Here is a 26,174-nt window from a genome sequence, read left to right as displayed (position 1 = left end):
CAAACTTACCATTTTCAAACCACCTTTTTTGCCTATCTTGACAAGTAATTCTATAGACCTTTTAGGTGGTCATACGCCTATCCAAACCAGTGGTGAAAGATTCTCTAAGATCAGAGATTTGAGAATCTCACTCAAAGGAGATAGTCTAAAAAAAATCTATATATGTAGTTTCTACTTTCACAAGAAGCTTTGTATGCAGAACATGGCAGTGTGAAGAGCTTCTTCTGTACTGATGCTGCATTCTGGGGAAAACTGTGGGGGGTGGAATGTATCAAAACTGTCAGAGACCATGGGAAGGAGAAGTTACAGCAGGCAATTAAGAGCGACCATGGGAAGGAGGAACTACGTCGGAACTGGAAAGAGGATGATAAGAAAATCAGATAGACCTTTCACCTGATGTAACCGCAAGGCAAACACGGATGTGCTTGGCTAATTGCTTGGAAGCATATAAATATCATGTAGTCTTTGCAATAAACGATCCAGCTTGCACTCTACCTCTGGGTCTGTGCCTCCATCCTCACAGAAAACCAACAATGAACAACGTTAAAAATCGTGAGAACTGCTCAGTAAAAGGAAGGAGTTATGTTTTGGGAGTGTTCTTTTGATTAAAGTGGAATGTGCCATGCACACTTCATTTAATGAGATCAAAAGAGAGACGCCTCCCGCAGTTGTCTTGAAAACCGCCTCATTAATAAAGCTTCCCTTTGTGCTCGGTAATCACAAAGTGCTCTGGAAATAAACAGTATATCTGTCCTGTAAAACAGCTGAACGGGCACAGCTTTCTTCTGGCCTTAATAGCTACAGTAGCCTGTGGGAGCCCTGGGGAGTGGAGCTGCGCCTCAGGCAGCGGTACATAAACGGAACTATCCTGGTTCGAACCCCTGAGGCAGCTCCGCTGGTCATGAGGGGACCCGAGGCCCGGCAGCTAAGGCCCCGCCACACGGTGCTGCCCGCTGTCTAAGGAACCCGCTGCTCTCAGTTCCCGCCTCCACCCTCCCTCCGGCCAGAGAAAGCGAGTAAGAGGAGAGGAAGGCGGCCGGAGCGGAGGTACTGCCCAGTCGCAGTGCGGTGTCTGCCGGCTCCCGGACAGGAGGGCGGCCTCTCCCTTAACGGGAGGGTCCGCAATGCGGCTCACGGGCAGTGATAGCCGCCGCCGCCCAGCTCCAGCCTGCTGGGCTCTGGGCTTCCCCAGCGCCTCCCGGCTCGAGGGCAGTCGTCCTATGGGGTATATGTGTGTGAACCTTCGGGAGCAAGCGGCGGCGGCTGTTCCTCTTTCGTGGTTAATGCCCAGGTCTTCCTGGTGCCGTAAAGATTTCTACCGGCAGTTATGTGCTGTGGTTACCTACTAGAAATGTAGTCCTCTAGTAACAGGTATTGTATGTGTCAGGAAGATATAGTGGGAGTTAGGGGATTTATAGGCTCTGATTTTACATTGAGGAAGTAGCATTTTGTATTTTCTGTAAGCAGTTTTAGACTTGAAGTTCCTGGTGTGCACCTGGGTTTGATGAGCAAATACAACAGAAATTAACATAAACTGACTATTCCTCATGGACACCCTAGCAAGACCTATCAGTGGGTTCTGCAGCTGTGCATGGTACTTGCACTTGAAAGATGTTACCAGGCATATTTTGAACACTGACAAAGGGGCATCTCACTAGAGTTGTGTACTGTGGAAAACAACTGGAGCCTCTCGAGGAGAGTGCAAGGGTTTACACTAATTTCACTGAATTTCGACCCAGTAATGACTAGTAAAACTTCAAAACCCCTGGGTTTTTCTTCCACCAAAAGGGTTTTAACTGACTAATGAACAATAGGCACAGCCACAGCTCAGTAAGGCTGCCTTCTGCTGATCTTGGGAAACTTTATATGGGGCCTGGGAAGAGGCAGGGCCAGAGCAAAGACACAAACCTCGAGTGCACCATTGGCTGCTGCTGTGTCTGTGTGAATTATAAATACATGTTAGTTTTTCTTTTCTTATGTCTTAGATCTTCTGGCATGATTTTGATTTGAAGCTGAGATTCAAACACATAAGTATCACTGGGACTACAGTGTTTCTTTATGGATCAAGCAATTGTTCTCCTGCTTTTACTGAAATACTTCTTCAAGGTAAGAAAAATACTCCCTTTTCTGAGGGTGGATAAATATTCTAATTGAATGTTAAAAATTAAATGGTTTGTGATTTGGGCTGCTGCTTTGTCATTCTAGTAGTCACAGGGAGTTCTCAATTATTGCTATTGAGTGTTCTCTGTCTTACTTAAATTGTTGGAAGCACTTTTTAGATCCTCAATCTGCTTTATTGCTTGCTGCTTCTGGTTTAATGTTGTTCCCTGGAAGGTGTAAGAAATCCCAGCATCTTTTAAGTCCTAAGGTAGCTTGCATCGCTGTATCACTTTTTGGACACAGCAGACATGCATGGTGATGGTGGCAATTCAGAGTAATTCTGGGACTCAGGAGTGTGCTCTGGCTATACCTTAAGCCAAGTGTACTTCTCATCCAAAACTGCCATTTGTGTGTTAGCCCTTTGTGTTTAATTTGTCTGTTAATTGAAAGAACCGTGCTTAGTTTTTCCCTATCTATCTATCTATCTATCTATCTATCTATCTATCTATCTTTAGTTTTTGTATGTCTTAATCTTTGTTTTAAAGGTGGCTAAATGTGCTTTGCAGCAGAGGTGACTTAAAAGCTCTTGCCAGTTACTTGTACAAATACCACTCCCTTCATTTAGAGAAGAGAGCCATGGATTTTGGAGTGGTGAAATGCTGCTGTGGTACCCAGCCTCCTGGTATATTCCTCAAGAATATCCAGATAGTGGCTGGTTGTGCAGGCCGATTTTGAGCTTGAGAACAAGTGTATTTTGTGGAAGCCACCGTGCAGCGATCTGTGATTTGCCTTAGTTAGGGGAGTTTCCTGACAGTTGCAGAGTAGTAGAGAGAGCCTGGCTCTTTAGGATGGTGGAAAGGGGTGAATTAAAAACTTCAGTGAGTTCTGTATCATTCCTCCAGCAGTGGCAAAAAGCAGATCCTTGGGGAGGACTGTAAAAATAGCAAAAGATGTGAATTACCTGTACTATGTTAGTTTCTCACCATTTCCAGCATAGGACTTCTTGAGATGGATGTAGTAGTGCATTTTGTGAGCTTATGTAGTTCTCTTCTGTGAACTGGTCTGGCCTTTTCTGAAGCCTAGTGAAAGTTCTAATGGGCTCATTTTAAGCTTTGTCACATAAACTATTTATTTTGTGAAAAACTGACTCTTTGTGTTTGCTCTGGATTTGGAGCATACTGGCTACGTTTCATCCTTCTCAGTTCTTGTACTTGAAAAGAAAGTGAAAAACTCAGTCTCACTTCTGGCTACTAAAGATTTTATAGACCTCTTGTATTTCTCCCGTCTCTTCTTCATCCTGAGAAGCCTGCTTAAGTCATATGTTGAGAAGTAATCGATAGCAGAAGTCAGTAGGTGTTGTTATGTCCCCTGGCTACTTGCGTAGCTAGCCTGCAGATAGACTTGAACTCTAGCTCTTTGTAGTCATTTATTTATTCATTTTTTAAAATAGCTGCAGTCTTTGGATAAGGTACTGACAAGGTGCTGGCAGCAAAAAGGAATATTATAAATTCCTCTCTAAGTATAGTGAATTTTCTGTATACACTTGCAGATTTAGTTCTTGTTTTTACTTCTGGGTATATGTATTTATGTACAGTAAAATGGCATATAGTAATGCTGATGGTGGAAATGGTTAATTCAATTACTGCAAATACACTTTTTAATTCCCTTTAAAAGAACATTTTCCTATTCTTTAGACTGTTTCTTGGAGAACACAAACCAGCTATACACCCGTCAGATAAAAGCCTGCTACTTTTACTGGAAAGGCGATCATTAAACACTTTTGTGTATGAGATCAATATTTGTCTGGTATGTCAGTTCAGGGACTTCCAAGAGGTTGTATGTACCCTATTATAAACAGATATAGAGGTTAAAGGCTTTATAAACTTTATAAGTTTATACTTTTAAAAAGTATAATCTAAACTTTAAACATTAAGATCTTGGCAGATTTATAGTTATAGTTACATAATACGTTGGTATTAGCTAAAGGAAGTTACCTGAAACCAAACAGAACTCCAGAGTGGTTTTGCGTTTTATGGTGTTTTGTTTGTTTGGGGTTGTTTGTAGGGTTTTGGTGTGTGGTAGATTGCTTTACAGGACAACACCAAGTAATATAATGATAAAAGTCCTAATTTTTATTTTAGTCTACTAGTGTCCTTATTTGACTTTTGGATTGTTTTTTTGAACTACATTTTGATTTCATTGCTGAATTATGGTATTTGTCATCTGATTTCATACAGGAAATCAAACTAAAAGTCTTTTAAGAAATGTTACATAATAGGGATTGGCATTACATGCCCCAATTTCCCTGAATTTTAGAGCTGATTCAAGTTTATATCCTGTTAGATAAAAGCAGCCTGTGAGTTTCTGTTCCAAATGAAATTCAAACACAGAAGGAGCCTGCTTCTCTAAAGAGCTAAGCCAAAGTCCTTCAAGGGCAGGTAGTTATTAAAGAGGTACTGTCAAAAATATGTCAAAACTACGTCAGACTTGTATCTGCAATGAACTGGTCTCTGTAAAAAGTTGAAATGCTGAACAAACCTTGTACTGCCATGTCTAAACTGGATTGATAGGGAGGTGTTTATCTCTTGAATGCTGCTGTTTCTTGGGAAGCTGTGAAAGTGATGTCACTAGAGCCCTTACCATGTAATGTGAGAACAGGACTGAGACCTCCAGCTTCCGACTGACTGCTGTGATTGCAATACATACATTGCAAGTGAAATCTCTGACCTCGTCTAAAATGACAACAGACTTCTCATTTCCTAGCAGGGCATGTTTGGGTAAACTGACATGGTTTGGCTACCTCTGGAGGAGAGAAAAGTAGAATAGAACCTGTAACTGCAGAACTTGTAAGGAATTATGAAGCCTCTGTGTGTCACACAGTAGGGCTGGTGATGCTGGTTCATACAGGAACTGTTGCTAGCTGACAAGTTCTAGGTAAAAGCAGTTATTTAATTGTTTAGTTAGAGGTACATTTTCTGTATTGTCTACTATACTCATTCATGGATGTTTCTGTTACAGGGTTCAGAGAGTCTAGGCTGTGGCCAAATGAAAAAGCCTGCTAGAACAGTTTTGATGGAATGGACTGAATTGCCCAAAGGAGAGGATCCAGATTATTACATTGTAACATACCAGCAAACAGATGCTTTCAGTCAAAAAGTAAATGTTGTTAATCTAAGGGATAAGTAGATCCATATGTATTTAAACTGTAGGTATCAGTAATTAATAACATTGTGTGTTTGTTTATAAAAATATAATGTAAAATAGGAAATAAAGAGAAGATTTGAAAAAAATTACACCGAATTCTGTAATTCATGTCATTTATATGCACTCTTGCAGTCCTGTTGAAGCCATTGGGACTGAAAAGACTTTAGTCTGATTGAATGGTTGATAGGCATATGTTCAAAGTAAACAATATGCAAGTTCTTCGAGGTACTGTTGTTTGAAGGAGTCTGACTTCTCCAGGAGAGGCACAGACACTACCCCCAGATCTCTGTAGGAGATTGATATTCTTGTTTTGAGCCCGGGATATTCTGGACCTTAAAATACGGGTGGTTTAATATGAAGTTGTTTATTAATAGTCTGATTTCTAAAAGGTTTTGGTTTAAATTCATTGGGTATTTTGCAGTTTAATTGCAGCCTTAAGTTTGACATGCTGCAATATAAGCTACCCTTCTAAAAACTTCATACATCATTTATGAATTGCATTTTTATTACTTTCACTATATCCAGAAATTCTTTTAACTTGCAGAATGTAAGAAACGTTTCTAAAGTTGAACAGAAACCTGTCAGTACTACAATTCTGCTTGAAGAAAATAAGAAGTATGATATTACAATAGAATCCCTAAAAAATGGCCGAATCTTAAGTGTAAAATCATTTAAGACACGTAAGTAGCATAGCACAAAAAAATATTTTGGTATCATTATAGTTAGTCTGATACTGAAGATGAAAGAAGTAGGACTTGAAATCCTGTGCTTACTCATGTATTGAGGAACTTCACATCAGTGTATGTTTTCCACAATGAGGACTAAAAGGAATCATTTTATACAACTCATTTGGTTAGTGTAACCATTCTGCTGTACGGGACTGATGTAAAAGTTCAGGAGATTTTTAAATGTTACAGGCTTTGCTATACTGCATGAATTCTAACAGAAGAGATTTATGAAAGAGGACCATGGAGAAAGTTACTTAAAGCCTGGCAATTTCATGTCAGTATAGGGTTGTGATTGCTTCTCTTATGTAAATTAAACATATTAAATATTTTTGTTTCTGCTTTGTGACAGTCCCTCTTTAAAAAAGATTAATGAGTAGCTAGAGGATCTTAGTACTGTGAGTAACTGGGACAGCCTTTTAGTGTAAGAATTTGTGGGTCTAGCCACTGGACCTAAAAAACCTATCATTTATAGCTGTAAATCTATTCAGAACCACGAGACTCACTGATTACGAGAATGAGAGTGCTTTCTAACTTAATTGTGCTAACTGCTTTAAAATAGTTTATACCGGTTACCTTTGTATACATTACACGCTCATACTAACTTTCAAATACAGATGAAGAGCTGAATACAAATAACATCACTGAGAAAAACACATAGCAAGCTGAAAATATTGCAGCAGCCATTGACATGAAAGCATGTTTCATGTCAATGAAAACATGCTGAAAGCATGTTCAGCAAGCTACAGGAAATAATTCTTGGTTATGCAATTATTGTGTTATGCACTTGATGTGTATTACTTAACTGATATTCTATCAAAGTGTGTACTTTCTCAGTTAAACACTCCTTAAACTGTACACTTTTATTTCTGGTTGCTTCAGACGTAAGTTTACATACCATGATAATAAAGGAGAGCATGGCTTTCTTAATGGCTTTGTAAGACGTTTTTTGTATTGATACTACCTTTCTTTCCCTACTGTGTGTAGCCCTCATCACTTCTTAAAGGAAAAAAACTAAATATTGATGCAGTAGTACTTTGAGGTAATTCTCCCCTTGTGGTAAAGACAGTATTTTTCTTTTTTCTTTGCCTACTAGGTGGAATGTCAGAAAATGACATCAAAACATTTGTGACAGCAACTACTGTGTCTTTTAACTGGAGCACAGTGACCAAGGAATTTTCAGTTTCAGTTTCAGTGAATGATACTTCTCAGATTATAAAAAGCCACAGCGGATTCTTTGTATGGAGTAATTTGACACCTGCCACCTTGTATAAGTTTAAGTTTATTTTTGAACAATTACATCTTGAATTTGTAAATGTGTCTCAGTCACTGGATATTCAAGTTGAAACAGGTATATATTAGAGTTTGTTGTTGTCACACTCTGGAGTGTTGATTTGTAATTACTGGATTTTGGGCATTTGCAGTTGTGATTTAGTTAAATGCTGTCATCATCAAAATGTCTCTCTAATTATATAAAGAATCTTAAACTGTACCTCTGCCCTGAATGGCACAGAATATTTCAATTCTGTTCTTGTTCACCTGTAGGCATGTGTTCGCAAGGGTGGGCAGCATTCCAAAGCAGCTGCTATCAAATGAGTAAGGAGAGCAAGACGTGGAAGATGGCACAACAAATCTGTGAAACGTCTTCACGAGGGGCACATCTTCTTGATATAGGGAGTAAAGAAGAACATGGTTTTATTTTGTCTTATCTCCAGACAATTAGTCAAATAACCATGTTATGGATGGGTCTTAATGACCTAAAGGTCAGTATATTCTATCTTCTTTGCTATTATGTGAGTGGAAGCAGGAGAATTTTGATACATAGAACCCAAATCTTTGTAATAAAAATTGTTACATAGTAAACTGGTTATGTGTCTGTATAGCTTTTAGTAGTTAGAAAAGAAATCATTATTTCTTCCTATTACAAATATTTAAAATACTTAGCAGGTCATAGCTGGGAAAAAAGGACATTTTACACAAACTGTTTTTCTCTTGAGTGTTTCACAGGGATGTTGTTTTGCCTGTAGGTGGTGCTGCATTACCACATTTTAAATCTTTCTTCAGTATGTTACTATGGCTATCAAAGTCTGGGTTGGCTTTCTCAGTTTTGGTGCAGGTCTCAAGTGCTGAGTGTTTAGCTTAGCAAGATCTGTCCAGATTGATTGCTGGATAGGCAAGAGAAGAAAGGATTAGAGCAAGGTATTTCCTGTAAAAAGTTTCTTTTCCTCGTATTTGGGGTACAAGGGCTTTTAATGCCAGCTCTGCTTTTACATAATGAATCAGTGTGGTGTGGTGTGTGATTGGAGAACAGCTATAGAGATAAATAAAAGTATTGAGAAAGCTCCCAGAAAGATGGAGAGACTCTGCCAGAAATGTGGGAACTGGTCTTTCTGTGATTTGGCTTAGTGGAAACTTCTTTTGTGGTAGGTATCAGAAGGCTGTGAGAAAGCCACTGGGTTTTGGTTTGGAAACACTAAATTTAATACATTTTTGGTCAAATTAATTAAAAATGCTGTGAAAAACAGTAAAAACATAGTAAATGTTATTTGAAAGGGCAGAAGGGTAAGTGGTAAACATGTCAGAAAATTTATTTTTTGCAGAATCTTTTAAATAGCTTAATGGGGCTACACAAGTCAGAATGGGATGACTCGGCAAAATGAGGAAACATAAACTTGGCTAGGTTTATGGGTAGAGAAGCACTCTAACTTTCTGCTTAGCAAAGTACCCAAAATACATGCCTTTACGTGTTAACTATTTTATGCATGAGATTTTAGAGTTGCTGTAATTTTTACACCATAGTGATATTAATTGTAACCATTTGGGGATTTTAGAGTTAAGGCAGTATTTGTAAGGTGCTGCCAGAAGTAGATGTCCCATGAGAACATAATATTTTTGCATGTTGGAAAGAGTGCTAGAAAGGTTGGGTTTTCTTTTTAAACTCTGATTACACAAAAAAGAGTTAATTGTCTGTTTGGAATTTCAGTGTTAGTCAACTGTTCAATCATTATGTGCATTTTTATACTTGTGGGAGTGCAGTCAGATGAGCTAGCTGAGTACCTAGTTTAAAGAGTAGCAAGGGATAATAATATGCTTTGGTTTTCAAGCACTTATTTCTGAAGGAGTTGTACTTAATTAGTATGTTCAAGTGCTATCTGAATATGTTACAATCTTTGTAAGTGTCACTGCTTTCATTTGCTCTCATCTTATGAGAATCCCAAACTTTACTTGTGCCGAATTTTATTTACCCAGGAGTGCAAAGATCTTGGGACGTACTGTGGAAATCACAGGACTTTTTTAAAATCTAGCAAAGATAGCAAAGGTTCAAGTACTTTTGGTTTTTCTTTCATATTTGAACCATTAGGGAGTTACATTTCTGTTTCCAGTGTTCTTACACTACCTATGGGACTTGCAATATTCTATGAAAAGAAGTTGGGACTGTAACCTACTCAGAAGATTTCAGAAAACTGCCAAATACTGTGATACAGATGAAAATTAGCAGCACTGTCAGCAGGACTAGTTCTGTAGCATTTGTGTTCTCACAGTTTCTCTAGAACCCTGTTTTGATCTGCATTTCCATTCAGACTCTTCCTGATGAAAGAGCATTCTTGTGAAAGACAGCAGGGACCCCAGAGATGCAGGTCAGTGCACTGGCTAAGAATGAACAGAGCATTTTGGTGATACCCTCTTGTGTGTCCTGACACTCTCTGCAGTTCTTCAGAGCCAGGAAAAGGTAGCCGAAGACTGTTTGCCAGGGTTTCTCTTACAAGTCCTGCTGCAGAGGTTTATATTGTAGTATTTTGTGGTTTTCCATGCCTGTAGTTATCTGGTGCCCAGGAAGACCAGTATAAGGAAAAGATACGCATTGATCTACATAGTACTTTAGAAACAGCAGGCTAGACACGCAAGTCCTCCTGAAAGACAAGTTAAATTACTTCATATTGTTGAAAGTCTTTTTTACCTTCTTGAGAGAACAAAAGGCATCACAGTATTTTGATTTTTTTCTTTCCTTTTTCAATTCAATCAGCTTAATTTCAACAAACATTTTTTTGTTGTTTTATCAGAGAAATGGAAAAAAATTTTTTTTTTTTTAATCTCCTTCTGCCTTTGGAATATCTTTAACAAAATGGAAAAGTAATGGAAGACTTGAAATTGTAGTGAAACCTTGCTTTTTCTCATAATACTTAAAGCATTTACTTAGATTGTAGAACCACAGACTTGTTATAGCTGGAAGCACTTATGCTAGTATGCATCCTGGGAGTGTTCCGATGCCATGAGCAAAATGTGTTCGGTTTTTTATTAATCCCCTGTAGATGCTTGTATGTGTTAGTGTAGTGCAAACATGTCTCCCATTAGAGGGGTCTGCGTTGAAATACTGGAAGTATTTGTAGAGCTCTGCTGAACAAACTGGAAGTACCTCAGAGTTTAGAATCATGGAGTCAGGTATGAGTGAGTGTCCTAACTGCTGAGCTGCCAGCAAATAGGAGAGGTTGGCAAACAATAGCATATCCTCATCTGACTGTGAATCTACCCTGTGTTTTTGTTGGCTAGGCAAACTGCTTTTGCTTTCAGACTGAATTTCTTAATATTTTTTACCTGATGAATTATTTTAATGTGAATAACATTTTTAGAAAATTATCCATCCATGATCATTAGATTATTTGATTAATAACAATTTTTAAAAGATTGCTTGTAATGATCAAACACTCTACATTAGCCTTATGTGGCTTATATTATAACCTTGTAATCTTTTGTGATAGAAGAGCTAGAATTTTACACTGAAATATTTAATCAAAGCATTACTATATAATTAATTTTTATAAACTGTGTGAATTTTGGATTTAGAAAGTACACTTGCAATGAGGAAAGCCTTATTCATCAACATAATGTAAAAATACATGGGGTTTATATTTCATTTCAACTTAGGAAGAAGGTCAGCTTGTGTGGACGGATGGATCTCCTTATCTTCTAAAGGCTGATGTCTCAACCTTGTCAATGATACCAGAAAATGAAACTGACTGCTATGCCCTTCAGAGAGATCCCACTGGTCCAGGCTATTTCTTCACAGGATTTTTCTGCTTCATACCACTACCATATATTTGTGAATATGAATGTAACTAAATTTTTTTTTCTGATCTTTTGCATTTATTTGTGAAAACCTTTCTCCAGTTATCACACAATAGTTAGGGTTGGAAAGGACCCTAAGATCATCTAGTTCTAACCCCCCTGCCATGGGCAGGGACACCTCGCATTAAACTATGCCACCCAAGGCTTTGTCAAACTTGACCTTGAACAGTGCAAGGGATGGAGCATTTATAACTTCCTTGGGCAACCAATTCCAGTGCCTCACCACCCTCTCAGTAAAGAACTTCCTCCTTATATCTAACCTAAACTTCCCCTGTGTAAGTTTGAACCCGTTACCCCTTGTCCTACCACTAGAGTCCCTAAAGAAGAGTTCCTCCCCAGCATCCTTACAGGCCCCCTTCAGATACTGGAAGGCTGCTATGAGGTCTCCACACAGTCTTCTCTTCTCCAGGCTGAACAGCCCAAACTTTCTCAGCCTATCTTAATATGGGAGGTGGTCCAGCAACCTGATAATCCTGGTGGCCCTCTTCTGGACTTGCTCCAACAGCTCCATGTCCTTCTTATGTTGAGGGCACTAGAACTGAAATAATGTTTGTCTTTGAAGATAAAAATGTTTTCATGATTTTCAATGTTGTTTTTTTTGTTTTGTTTTGTTTTTGTGTGTGTGTTCTTTTTCAGTACCTCTGATACCAGAAAACTTCACATTTAGTGTGCATGATGTCACGACAACTGAAGCTGTATTTATGTGGAGTGATATGGACATGTGGCTTCAGTCAGACTTTGCACTTGTAATGAAGTACTATTTTGATCAGAGTAAACCATGCATTTTGAACTTGCCTGTGAATACAACTCAAACAAAAATTGTGCAGTTGTCTCCTGGTCTTCACTACAGTTTTTTATTAGCAGCAAGGAACCCAAAAGGGGCGCAGACTATTTTAAGTCCAATTCTGAAGGTAGAAACAAGTAAGTTGCAAAAATAAATAGCAGTAATAACCAGATAATCATACACTTCTATTTTTCCTTTAATTACACTGTTTCTTATGTTGAAATTTTGTCTGAAAATATAAATAAATCTGAACATGAATTCTGAATCCAGGATTTGCCAGTTTGCAGACTGGATTCCAACACTGTTGTTTTGCTTCTGTGATAATATGAGAAAATGAACATGAGCCAGCAGTGTGTGCTTGCAGCCCAGAAAGCCAACCGTATCCTGGGCTGCATCAAAAGGGGTGTGACCAGCAGGTTGAAGGAGGTGATCCTGTCCGTTTATTCTGCTCTCGTGAGACCTCACTTGGAGTATTGTGTGCAGTTCTGGTGTCCTCAACATAAAAAGGACATGGAACTATTGGAACAAGTCCAGAGGAGGGCCACAAGGATGATCAGGGGACTGGAGCACCTCCCATATGAAGATCGGCTGAGAAAGTTGGGACTGTTCAGCCTGGAGAAGGCTGCGTGGAGACCTCATAGCAGTCTTCCGGTATCTGAAGGGGGCATATAGAGATGCTGGGGATGGACTTTTCATTAGGAACTGTAGTGATAGGGCAAGGGGTAATGGGTTAAAACTTAAACAGGGGAAGTTTAGATTAGATATGAGGAGGAAATTCTTTCCTGTTAGGGTGGTGAGGCACTGGAATGGGTTGCCCAAAGAAGTTGTGAATGCTCCATCACTGGCAGTGTTCAAGGCCAGGTTGGATGAGGCCTTGGGTGATATGGTTTAGAGGGAGGTGTCCCTGCCCATGGCAGGGAGGTTGGAACTTGATGATCTTAAGGTCCTTTCCAACCCTAACCATTCTATGATCCTATGATTCTATTGGGATTAATGAGGAAAAATGCAGGAGTTTTTGGTTGCTGCATGCAGAAAGCCAGCTACACCTTCTGTAAAGTTTATTTTCAAAGATAATTCTTGCCATAATTTTACTCACAGAATTCCTACTGATGTCCAACGGCAAAGCTGTATGTCAGAGTAGCAGTAAGGTATTTTTGACCATGCTGATGAAATGCAGAAACATACTTTCTAATCTGAAGTAAAAGATTTGGTTGGAATTTGCAGAGGTATCCCTGATAAATGCAGTTAAGTTTAAGACAAATTTTATGGTTTAAAAATACACTGTGTTTTGACCTGCAGCATGATGTAGTGTGGCTTAAGAAAGAACCGTGAAGTGATTAATTTGTGTTCTAGTAAAGTTTAGCTGAATGAAGCCAAGTGAAACCTGCCAGCTGGTAGATATGCAGCATGTCTACAAAGGGAAAAAAAAATACTTCATGGTCACAAATTTATGTGCAAATTCTCTTCATGTTCTGTTTCTGCCCTAACATTTTTACCAATTCTGGCAAGGCAGTCCAAATATGAGAGAGGTTCATTGTCTTAAAGTCAGAACAAAATAAGATTTTTTTTTTTTTTCTGTTAGGGGAAAGAAGCTGTTTCTTCTCTGCTTCAAGTACATTTTGTACCTTCACATCATCTTCTCCTGGGCTGCTTTAGTGCACTTGAAAGACCTCTTATTTCTTGTGCCTGCCTGTCCGCTCCCTAATCCAATAGTTGGTTTTCTGTACATAAGACCTTGTAATGCACTTTGGCCTTTATAGTGAAGGAAAGATATTCTTACTTTCTCTTGTGAGAAGCAAGTACGTGTTTTACTTCAGAAATCAGCTTTTCAGTTGTAACATTGCTGTTTACAGAGACATGATTGTCTAGGCAAGGAAAATCAGAAAAATTTACTGATTATTAGACTTGTGACTGAATTGCTGGAAGAAGCATAGGAAACGTGAAGAAGTGTTTTAATATGAACACTTAAACTTTTTGAAATTTGTATGATATTGCCACTTAATTCATTAAGACCAGGATTTAACCAATTTGGGTAATTCATACCATTTGTCTTAGATGATGTTTCTAATCTGACTGAGATACAAAACAGGACCTCGGTGGGGAGACAGAGTTCTACATATGAAGAGCTAGGTGATTCAGAAAGATCTCAGCTAGAAAGTATGAGTATCTCCCTGTGTGCCAGTATTAGATACACTGTCAAAGTTGCTTTCGTTTGCTTTAATAACATTTAGCATGTATGTAAGTGCATACTGTACAATTTTAATACAGTTTTTCAGGTTATATTAAAAAGAAAAATGTTACTGGTAAAAGGCATCAGAAGCTATTATGCCATTTCTATTCTTGATCTTCAATAGGACCATTGCACTCCCAGAAGTTGGAGGCTACGTATGTTTCATCTGCAGAAATACATTTAAATTGGAAACCTCTACAGCATTCATCCAGTGCTTCGTTTCATTACTACCTCATCAACATTTTGGATACTGAAACCAACATTTGGGAAGAGTTACCAGTTGAAAAAAGCAAGACTTCAATAGTAATAGGAAATGTAAAGCCTTATCATCAGTATCAGGTATATTTACAGAATGTGGCAAAGAAAGGAACTCTAAGCTGCCACGAGAAGCCGATATTAATCACAACAGGTGACGTACCTATTTTCTGGTTGTTTTATTACACCAGGCAGAGTTTAGTTTTAAAATTCAAGATACAAAAATATTTTTAAGGACGTGTACAGGTTGTGGTTTATTGGGATGTACTGGGGGAAAGTCGAGGCAATTCTTTTCAGTATTATATATTTACTGATTTTAATTTTCAGAACCTTCCAAAAGAGTGAGTGTACCTATCCCCTTATTTATTTATTCATTTACTTACTGCACACGAGTATGCACTAAAGAAGTGGCATCCTATTGGATAAATGCATATTTATGGTTTGTATATTTAATTTTCGTAAAGTAGAAAAACATGATGTCTCAAATTATGTAGGTGAAGACAGATTATTTTTTATCTAATCAGATACTGTGACTCAGACTGTATATTCTTTTTTCTTACACTTTTATGTCCAATGGAACAAAATATGCTTGTAAAGTAGGTCCCTATTTGTCATGAGAAAACAGAAAGTAGAATCTGCCTGTTACAGGCAGTTGTCTAAAAACTATTATAAGGAACAATGAAATGAATTAGTAGGTTTAAAATAATGAAAATGTTAGAAGATAACCCCAAAAGCATCATTGGAAAGTCATTGTTAGTAAGTTTGATCTATGGTTTTATACTGACATCTTTTTCTTTGATGAAGCTGTCAGTCCACCTACAGATGTCTATATTCACCCAGAGGATGTACAAGAAGAGAGCGTAATCATTCGCTGGAAGCTGCCACAAGAGGGTCAGGAATCCTACGTTCAGATGAAACCCAATACAGTCATAGGTGAAACTAAGAAGTTTCTATTAAACAATAAAGAAGAATTGAAGGTTGATCTCCTAATTCCTGGAATGACTTATGAAATAGCAGTTGCAAGTGTAACTAATGGAAATATGAGTGAACCGAAGACCATTCAATGCACTTTAAGTAAGACATCATTTAATGGTGGAAACTCTTGACTATAATACAGACAACATCAGTTTCATTATCATTACTGTAACAAATTTGGTAGACCAAGTCAATTTGCTAAATAGTGAAGGATGAGAACTAGAATGTGAAATACACTGATACAATCATAAAATCATAGAATCATAGAATAGTTAGGGTTGGAAAGGACCTTAAGATAATCAAGTTCCAACCCCCCTGCCATGGGCAGGGACACGTCACACTAAACCATATCATCCAAGGCCTCGTTCAACCTGGTCTTGAACACTAATTGTTAAGAGCACTGTAGATGCTGTTAACTTTCAAAGAGGGTGCAGTTTGGTAAACACATTCATAGTAGTGATAACTGCAATGAGAACCACAGCTGTGAATCCTGTTCCCACTGACAGAAGAAATTTGTTGAATCGTTGATTTTTATTGAAATAGGAAAATATTGGAATTGTCAAAACAAATTATTTCTTTATGGAGATGCATTAGTTGCTCTGTGAACTCTGAGAAATTACCCTGCTGTTGGTAAGATGGTGCTGGGAAAGGACTTTAAGAGTTAGAAGTACTGGTAATTGAAAGATAAAAGCTTTACATTGTTATTGAAGGGTCTTTCCTGTTAGTTTATCAAGATGTTGTGATGCTTTTGGCACAGTATAAAATTATTGGCATATGTGAAAGGAATGAGCAGGATTCACTTATGCATGCAGTATTCAAAGGCTGCAGCTGTCAGGATATAGATATATTAAATGCTCTGTTGTAATTTTCCCTAAATGATTACAGTATTTTGGAGGGTAGCAAGCTCAGTCTTTCCCAGATTTTTTTATGCAGGAGTAGATTTAATACCTCATTCAAAGACACAGAAGACAGAAAATTCTAGATGGGATTTTTCCCAGCTGTCAGAGGCAGCTGTAAGGGAAGAAAATAAACACATCACTGTTGCATCTATCAGATGTATCATTCTCCATGCTCATGTCCATGTCCATGTACACATTTTGATATATTTTTTTCAGCTACCCCTTACCATCTTGGAGTGTGTGTGGTTGAAATGTTGATTCATTGACTGATGCCTTTGGAAGCCTAACTTGCTTTGATTCATAAATAATTTTTCTAAAGCCTCAGGATTCTAGTAATAAACACCTAAAAAGATCAGGTTGTTTATTGTTTCTGAGCAATGATGTTTTATTATGGTAGTTATTAATTTGCACTGGGCAAGCATATTTCTCAGGGCAGATGCTTCAGATTTATTGTGTGATTTTCACTGAATTTATTTGCAACTGATTTAACAGGTGACATTTTTCTTTTCTTCTTTTAGAGCCCAAGCCTGTTCAAATTGTAGTTCCTTACATGCTTTATAGCAATGCTGTGGTATTATTTGTTCGCATGCCTGATACAGGAGTATTTGATGGCGTACATGTTACAAGTAAAGGAAGACCTAATGCAACATTCATTTTAAAAAGTGATGGTAAAATAACAATTGAAAACCTTACATCAGGGGCAGAATATGATTTCTGTGTCTCCACAAAGAGTGGAAAAATGCTGAGCTCCTTTTACCATGTATCTGGTGTAAAAACATGTGAGTATTTAAAATTTACTCCTATAAAATTGCACCATAGAAAATTTTTATTTATAAACTCTTTTAACTTTATTCTTATTTCAGTGCAGTAGAAGACATAGGCTATTTAAAAATCACCTTGATATACCCATGTAAACAATTAATAATTATGCTACTATCACTAGCTGTTTTTAAACAAGAATATAACAATATCTGATAAATTCTAAACTTTCTAAATTGTGTTTTTTAATATCAACTCTATAAAATGTTTAGCAAATATTTCAGGAATTTAGGCTGTATTAAATTGTCCTTTTGGGAAACAAGACACATTTTGCCTATTTTAGATAAGAAGATGACTATCAATTGAGTTAGTGCTGTGTCTTGAAATTAGTAAGTTTATTTTTAAGCAAATAATAAAAGCAGTGAGGTTCTCATTTTTCAAGATAATAAATTCAGTAAAAGCAATTTTAAACAGTATTATAGGAAGGGGACACCTTCTAGCAAGGCATTTAAGAAAGGAATTTTAATAAAAACGTAGCTGTTTAAAACAATTACGTGCTAAAGTTCTGTTTGCACTTTCCTACTTTTAATTATAATTATATTTACAGAAGTTTTTCTTTTCCTGTTTTATCATTTCCTTTGAAATTCTTTTATGCTCTGCTTCTTTCAGAGTAGAAAAGTTATAAAAAGAAAAATTAAGATAGGATAAAAAGAAACAAGGAATAAAGAAGAGAAGAATGAGGACAAGATAGAAAAAAAATCTTCCCCATACAGTGAAAACCTTGAAAGCTGATTTTTCTTAAAATACAGTTTTAGTAAAAACTTGCAGTTTGATTGCCCTTATGAAAGCATTTCCTACATTTAGCATAAAACTGCCTTAGAAAACCCTTGTTTTACTCTGTCTCTTCTGTCTTATATCATACAAGACTCTACTAAATAGGGACAAAGTGTATTTGTGTTGTGTGGTGTACTCAATTTTACAGAGCTGTTTGACAAACTTTAGGTATTCTGAGTGCTGTGTTGATGGTATTGGACAGATTAACTTCATTCTGGAGGGCTTTCCCACCTACAAGTTCCAGCTGTATCCTCAGGGAGAAATTCATGTTCAGCCCCATGTAATTTTAAGATAAACAAGCAAGCAGTTTTCTTTAAATAATGGCTATATTATTTCTCTGTTCTTTCTGATTGTTTTTCTACTTTGGGATATATTTGCATGCCTGAGATCTAATTTTGCCCTCTGTTTGCTTCTGCTACTGGTTGTTTTCACTTTTATGTCTCCATGGGAGATATAAAAAGTGTTGAATTGAAAGAAATCTTGGATGGAACAATAAGGTGTTTTATGTTCTTCTGTAGGCCTGGCAGCTCCACTCAATGTACGAGAAGGTAACGTTACAGACACTTCAATACAGATTGCCTGGGACAGAGCTGATGGAGATTTTCAGCAGTATGAAGTTACATGTACAAATTGTGCAAGTGCTCTCAATGTATGTTTCTTAAAAGACCACTTGTGTGTAGGCAACGTGGTTATTTTTCAAAGTCTTCTATTAAATAATCAGAGGTTAAATTAAAAGCTGTATTTCCCATTAAAATAGGGAGAAGTATCATTTACATAAGATAGACAAACTTTGCAAGCTGTTCTGTGAAAGTTATATTTGGTTTTCTAGGTCCAGAAGGTCAGGCAAGAAACAGCAACGTTTTCCAACCTCACTCCTGGCAAGCTGTACAAGTTCACAGTTCGAACAGAAAAGGAAGGTTTCAGAGACAGTATTTTTGTGATGAAAGAAATACAGACAGGTGAGACCACAATGTTGTCAAATTCAGCATTTCTTGAGGAACTAGATGATCTTAAGGTCCTTTCCAACCGTAACTATTCTATGATTCTAATTGTCTGTTTATGAGGTTTATGCATTACAGGGCAGAAAGCAGTTTGGCTCTGGATCTCATGGGCAACAGAAATCCATACACATTACTACAGTGGTATCAGTCTGTGGTTCCTTAAGATGAGCAGAGACATGACATAATCTTTGTGGAGTTTTCATTGCATTCTGACGATACAAGACCTGTCATAAAGTAATATATTTAGAATATATTTTAAAATTATATTTTTAAAGTGATGCTTTTTTTTTTTTTTTTAATTGACACAGAACCAAGCGCAGTTAAATATCTGAACTATAGCAGAGACTCTGAATCAATAACTGTTACCTGGCCACCAGCCCAGAATGTATATGATGGATATGTTCTATCAATAAGCAGTAAGGTCTTCAATGAGGAGAAGATGTTACCTTCTAGTGTAAGGTATGAAGATTACATTTAAAAAATAACTGCCATGAACTCAAAACAGATGTTTCAAGGTATTTAAAATAAGTAGCCTGAAGTGTTACTTATACCTGATATGTATTTGATGTTTTAGTTGTTACACAACTATACTATTACTATATTTTAAGAATTGCATTTTTTAACAGATTACAGATCTCATGCGATGTGTGTGTGTAAACGAACAAAATACTGCACTGGAGTGAGCACCATTAGACCTGTATGTAGTTAGCTTAATCTTTTAAGACTTTCTGGTACTCGAACTTCATGTGAACCTTAGTGTGATGCATCCTATTTAAGATTTGATTATACTGAAATAGTTTCTGACTGACAGCACATACACGTGTATAGACACATCGTGTGAGTAATATCCATGATACTATAAAGAATTAACATATGAACACATATTTTTAAAATCCTAAGGAACACAATCTCTTTTTTTAATCTTTGTAGAATGTACAAATTTGGGAGTCTTCTGCCTGGCACTGATTTCTTAATCAGTATTGTGACAACCAATGGATTAAAAAGAAGTTACCCAACCATCTTCAAGATTAGTACCTGTATGTTCACAATATATTAATAACTTTTCATGATTTCAGATAATTAGGGTTGTTACATTTTAAGGTATTGTCTAAAAAAAGGTATTCCTTATTAAATCAATGCATCTTAACAATGTCTGGATTAATGAAGATATGTCTTTTCAATCTAAGCATCCTTGAAAGTTACTTTTAAAACAGAAACAAGTTTCCTCTGTAGTTAATGGGATTCTGCCAGTAACTGAATCAGCAGTAATATTAGGATGGTACAACTTTTCCATAAAAATATACAAACACTGATATTATTTCTGATTCTATTGCTAATATGTAGAAGTGAATTTTAAATTTTTTATATTCTTCTTAAATACAAAATGAAATCTATTTCTACACTGAGCAACAAAATAATGAGTTACAGGAGTGGTTTCCTTAGATGCAAGTTCCTTAAAATTAGTCTAGATTATTTTGTTATCATATTTTGTATTCACTTCTGTTTTTACCTCAGATCCAGATCCACCATCAGATTTACAGGTGTTTGGGCAAGAAGAAAATACAGTCTATTTTTCTTGGAAACTACCAAGGGGAGGATTTGATATGTTTCAGGTGAGATAAGAATGGGAAGAAACCAATGCAATCCTTCATTTATTTATTTTGGTAATTTCTCAATGAAATTATCATCATATATGTATTGCAAATCTAGCAATAAATATGTGTCCTTATAACCAGCTAAGTATGGGAGGGAAATATTGCTATAGGAGGAGACACTTTCTTTGACAGTGACTTGAACGACATCATTGTCTCTAATGGGACAGGCATAGATTTGACTGATGGGCCTTTTGATGGGTAAGGAATTGGCTGGATGGTTGCACTCAAAGACTTGTGGTCAATGGTTTGATGTCCAAGTAGAGACCAGAGAGGAGCAGTGTTTCTCAGGGTTCAGTATAGGGACTGGCACAATTTAACATCTTTGTCAGTGACATGGACAGCGGGATTGAGTGAGCCCTTGGCAAGATCGCTGATGACACCAAGCTGTGTGGTGCAGTCATCACACTGGAGGGAAGGGATGCTATCCAGAGGGACCTTGACAGGCTCGAGAGGTGGGTCAATGCCAGCCTCATGAAGTTTGACAAGACCAAGTGCGAGGTCCTGCACCTTGGTCTTGGAGATCCCAAGGACAGCTACAGGCTGTGTGGAGAATGGACTGAGAGCAGCCCTGAGGAGAAAGACTTGGGGGTGCTGGTTGACAAGAAGCTCAACATGACCTGGCAGTGTGTGCTTGCCCCCTGTCCTGGGCTGCATGAAGAGTGATGAGCAGGTTGAGGGGGTGATCCTGCCCCTCTACTCTGCTTGCATGAGACCCCCACTTGCAGTGCTGTGTTCAGCTCTGGGGCCCCAACACAAGAAGGACATGGATCTGCTTGAGCAAGTCCAGAAGAGGACTAGAGCATTTCTCCTGTGAAGACAGGTTGAGAGTTGGGCTTGTTCAGGTGGGAGAATGCTCCAGAGAGACCTTAGAGCAGCCTTCCAGTATCTTAAGGGGGCTTATGAAGCTAGAGTGGGGCTTTGCATGAATTAGACAATTTTATAGGTTTTATTTTTCTTGTTTTGATGTGAAATCCAATTTTTAAGGATATCTTTTCTTAAAGTAATACTCTTTATTCAAATGTTTCTGCTATTTCTACATTTCCTCTACAAACTTTTTGAGTAGTGTATCGTGTTAAAGTTGCATTTCAGTATTTTTCATACCGTAACACTTTTGGTTGCTCTTATAATTTCCTTTTAATTTGCTTGATAATTTAATTTTTTTTTCTTATTAAATGTAATTAATTTAAATGGACTTTTAAATTTTTACTTTTACAAAGAGGCTGAGTGTTAATATTTCACAGCTGGAATTACAGAGTGTCTCTTCAGCACTTGTAGTTTGAACCATATCCTTTGCAATGCTTAGCACAGAATCTAGAGTTATTTGTGTTCATTCAGTTCTCTGGTCAGAAACAATCTACTGTGACATCTATATATTTTGTCTGTGGATCGCTGACATTCAACCAGTCCCCTTTTTGTATCCTTTCTTTTACTGTTTTGTCTTATATTATCGTTTGTATTTTGCAGTCACTGTATGAACATGGTCATGTGGTCAATAAGACTTGTGGCAGTAAACTGTTCTTTAAACATGTCATTTGAATCAATAAAGGTTTCAAGATATAGTCTTGTATGGTTAATTTACTTGACCAGGATATTCTTCAGTATGTGGCACTACCATGAGACAAAGTACTTTGCTTTAAGGATCTTACACAGTTTATACCCCAATATTACAGTACCCAATTGTTTTTCTCCCCCTTCCCCATGACTTCAGTTGTATCCTTACCTAGAACTTGAAATCAGAGTATTCTTGGTTTAGTTTCTTGACATTTCTTTTCTCTTAATTAGTGTAAAGTTGCGTTGATTTGAATAAGAGTATCCAGTTAACTTACAACAGCACATTTTGCTGATGTAGCCTGGAGTATTTTTACAAGTTTTAAAATTCAATTATCCCATTCAGGTTCTGAACCAGTTCAGATATACTTTTGTGTGTGGTCAGGTTATTTTAACCATCCTGTGGAAAATAATTGTCATCTGTAATATTGATCTTCATAGCACGGTATTATTGTTCAGCATCTCATAGAGCAAGCAGCCACATTAGACAGTGCTTTGTCTGAATAAATGAACTTATCTTTAAATATTTAATGAGGAAGGCTTCCGCAGACTGGTTGCTTAGTAAGGTGCACCTGCATAAAAGGGATCATTTTACTAATCATTTAAAATTAATTATCCCAGCTCACCAACTTTCTATGCAATATATTGTAATCTGTAGAGCAAAGAGTGCACAAAAGGTGCTTTCCTAACTTGTCTATACTGGATTTAAATCTTTAATCCCTTGCTTTGCTTCTAGCATTTTGCAGTGCTGTAATTCTAATAAGGTGATGACAATCTCCAAGACTTAGTGTGTATTAACAGGTACCGTGCTGGTAAAATACAGGGGGGAATTGGATCATTCCTCCCCAAATGAATAGCAGCTGACCCAGAGTACTTTCGGGTCATCACTGCCACGCATTGAATATCCTTCTGTTGGAGGAAATAGAGTGGCAGGGCAGGACACACGGATGTAAGCAACTGCAAACCTTCTTGATCTCTTAGTACTAACTGCATGCCTGAGAAACCTATGTGTGCATGTTGGAGATGCTTGTCTAAACTCCTCCTCTGCAAGGCAGACACAGTGTGCATGGTCCATTTCACCAGTGCAGATATAAAACACCCTGCAGTAACAGTTTTCTATGTCCACAGAAAGGACTGTCACAGGAAAAGGAATTATCACAGCCTCTAGGGGTTAAATGCCCAAATTGTAATTGCTTATTTCCAGAACTTTTATTCTCTGTAGTGGCACTAAACCTAGTAAGTTTTCAAGGTATACCAGGGAGCATGACTGAGTGGCTGATTCCTTGAGACTCTATTCAGAACTCGGGTTTTGTCTTTAAAATGTGGAAAATTTTGTATATATTTTTACATAAACAGGTATTTGGAATCTCTGAACATTACTGTTATGAGGTGATATAGTCTGAGAAATTATTTTTCTTCCATAGCTTTCATATTGTTTGATGAATAATGAAAAACTGCTTACCAGACCCGTTTATGGCAGCAGAGCTGCAGTGAAAAACCTGACCCCTGGGACAGAATACCTGTTTCAGTTAAGGACAGTTAGGGGCTTGGATTCCTCTCTGGCTGTGGAGAAAAAAGTCATCACAAGTAAGGAAATACCTTATAAGTTGTCTTTTGTTTTCTTTTAAAAAAAAAAAAACCAGTAAATGTTCAGAGACATTTAAATCATTGTATGTAAGTGACTCAAAAGGTTCACACAGTTCAAAATTACACTAGCTTTTGCTTCCTCTTGTGATAGTTGTTCAAACAGGAGCCTTGCATGTAACTTGCTGGGTTGAAGTTATCAGATGGTTGCAGGTACCTGTTTAAAAAACGAGGTGGACTCACAAAATTCTTCCAGCTCTAGCAGAATAAGATCTTGCCAAAAGAGCATCTTATACTTTAAGAATTACCTTGCATTTTCTTTACAGTTGTTTCTGCATCTCTTAAATTCTTGCAAGCCTGTGGTCTAAGACTGGAGGATTGCTCCTGTGGAAGGCTGCAGAATGCTTGAAAGAGTAGGAGGAACTGTGATTTAGATAGCTTAACAAGGTCCAGAAAATTAATCCATTAATTTTTGTCCCTGAGCAAACATGGATTTTCCAATGCTTTTGTGATACAGCATAAAAAGAGGAGAGTTTGTTTGTGGCAGAGGTTTAAAGGAATAGATTTATACTGGATTCTGGACTGCCAAAGCATATAAAAAGCAGCTAAGTGTAATCAGAAAAGAAACCAACCACCAAATTTATACAGATGCATGTCATAGACCTCTCCTGTCTTTGATGTATTTGATGTGGTTTGTTCAGACTATACCTCCTTAACCTGTTAATAGCCAAGGAGTCTCTTCACTTAGTTGTTCAAAGATGGGTGAGTCTGAAAAAACACGGAGCTATTCCTGCAGATTCTTGCTAATGAAAAGTGCAGTAGAATAGCCATCATCATGATCCTGAAGGTACTTTTTAGTCTCAAGCAAATATTTCAAGAGTACTGTGGATGAGTCCAATATATGACTAGATTATGGATAGGTCATAATGTTAATGGCAAACGTTGAGGATTTTTTTGCTGAACAATCCAGCCCTTAATGCGATTATGCTGATTAGTAGTTTTCAGAGAGCTTTGAGAAAGAGAAATCAGTGATCCTAAAGAATTTCCTAATTCTTTAGGAGGAATGGAAACATTTTTCTTTCTATGCACAGATGTGCTGTACAGATTAATGGAGGTGCTATTTGTAAACAATTAGCTGTGATTTTAGGAATCTTAATATAACCAAAAGGAGTATTTTGAAAAGGAAAAAAAGGATAATAAACTGAGACTATATGACTTACTGTATCCCTTAGTGAACAGATGGACAGGTTTCTAAAATTATATGGCCTGTGATGTATTTCAGACAACTTTTAACTCTCTGTTTAAAAAAAAATCTCTGTTTACAGTGTTCCGTTCTCATTCTGATTCACCAGTGAGAAATGTTACTGTTCTTACAGAAGATCTGATAAGTCTGTAATTTTCTTCTATAAATCATGTAGTGAACACAGGAGGTACATCCTCATGTTTTACCCTGTGCAGCATAATGGCGCTGTTTGCTATATATTCATTCAAACATCTAAAATTTATATGAATATTTCATGATGTTGTGAACTCTAAAATCAGAGTTGTGAACTCTAAAATCACCAATATAAGGACTATGCATTTTTTTTGTTTTGTTTGTTAACCTGAATAATTTTTACTGTAGAACCAGCTGGGATATGTGGTCTAACATTAAAAACGGTAAATACTTCCTCTGCAACTTTAATGTGGAGTCCAACCAAGACCAACTTCACGTCTTACAAAGCATCTTTATCAAACAACACCTTTATAAAAAAGTTCAGGATTCCAGGAGAGCTGACTGACTTCAGTGTTACAGACCTGACTGCTGGGGGCATTTATAATTTCACACTACAAAGACTAAGAGGAAATATTGAAGGAGCTTCTGCTTCCATTGAGATTGTAACAGGTCTGTATGGCTTCTTGCTTTCTCTTCTTGCTGGTGAATGGTAGCTGTCAATAACAACGCACATTTAGCTTTGTACATCTCACTTTGTAGAATAACATTGGAATTTCAAGAGATCTTGCATGTAAGAGTTTGCAGTGGTTGTGGACATTACTTATATCCTATTCAACCTGCATCTAGTGATACACTACCAGAAACAATTTCTTTAGCCAAGCTGCATTTCTTTTGACAATTTTTAGTACTTTCATTATTTTTAAGGTCTTACCCTGTGCAGTTATGCATGAGCTGTTTTAACTTTATCTGATTCCAGTAGGATTTTTTTGCAGTCAGTTAAGTTAGATGCTTACAGTGTTTGTGGAGTTAAGGCTGTATATTGTAAATTGCTCCATTCAGGGCCTGTTTCTTATTAGATTTGTAATTAAAACATAGTGGGGTAAAAATCTCAGTCTTGACACATGTTTATAGTTTACTGTAATGTAATAATGTAAAATACAGGTTAAATTTAAAGGGCAGAAATATGTACCAGAACTACCTCAACCAATTTCGCTTACGACTTTCTTATATTACTTTTTATAGGATTTTTTTGTAGCAATGAAATGTAGTGGCAAATCTGAA

At 37.2% G+C, this 26,174-nt stretch overlaps 1 protein-coding gene across 1 annotated transcript in view; it reads left to right on the top strand.

Moving 5' to 3' along the window:
• Nucleotides 1-1,224: 1,224 nt before the first annotated feature.
• PTPRQ (protein tyrosine phosphatase receptor type Q) overlaps nucleotides 1,225-26,174 on the top strand; it is a 127,964-nt gene continuing 103,014 nt past the window's right edge. Inside the window, exons 1-18 of the mRNA XM_061369360.1 lie at nucleotides 1,225-1,356; nucleotides 1,986-2,106; nucleotides 5,119-5,256; nucleotides 5,849-5,984; nucleotides 7,126-7,380; nucleotides 7,575-7,792; nucleotides 10,953-11,139; nucleotides 11,790-12,074; nucleotides 14,292-14,576; nucleotides 15,227-15,496; nucleotides 16,815-17,075; nucleotides 18,408-18,538; nucleotides 18,719-18,848; nucleotides 19,199-19,349; nucleotides 19,821-19,927; nucleotides 20,406-20,503; nucleotides 23,518-23,680; nucleotides 25,302-25,562. Coding sequence (XP_061225344.1) covers nucleotides 2,059-2,106; nucleotides 5,119-5,256; nucleotides 5,849-5,984; nucleotides 7,126-7,380; nucleotides 7,575-7,792; nucleotides 10,953-11,139; nucleotides 11,790-12,074; nucleotides 14,292-14,576; nucleotides 15,227-15,496; nucleotides 16,815-17,075; nucleotides 18,408-18,538; nucleotides 18,719-18,848; nucleotides 19,199-19,349; nucleotides 19,821-19,927; nucleotides 20,406-20,503; nucleotides 23,518-23,680; nucleotides 25,302-25,562 — 3,124 coding nt within the window. The 5' untranslated portion in view covers nucleotides 1,225-1,356; nucleotides 1,986-2,058. The remainder of the gene's footprint in view (nucleotides 1,357-1,985; nucleotides 2,107-5,118; nucleotides 5,257-5,848; nucleotides 5,985-7,125; nucleotides 7,381-7,574; nucleotides 7,793-10,952; nucleotides 11,140-11,789; nucleotides 12,075-14,291; nucleotides 14,577-15,226; nucleotides 15,497-16,814; nucleotides 17,076-18,407; nucleotides 18,539-18,718; nucleotides 18,849-19,198; nucleotides 19,350-19,820; nucleotides 19,928-20,405; nucleotides 20,504-23,517; nucleotides 23,681-25,301; nucleotides 25,563-26,174) is intronic.

The sequence above is a fragment of the Neopsephotus bourkii genome, unplaced genomic scaffold (assembly GCF_033783945.1).
Source record: "Neopsephotus bourkii isolate Nb327-2 ecotype Australia unplaced genomic scaffold, CSIRO-AGI_Nbou_v1 NB_1493, whole genome shotgun sequence".
Lineage (NCBI taxonomy): Eukaryota > Metazoa > Chordata > Aves > Psittaciformes > Psittacidae > Neopsephotus > Neopsephotus bourkii.
The sequence above is the reverse complement of the archived record's forward strand: the minus strand, read 5'-3'. Positions and strand labels throughout refer to the sequence as shown.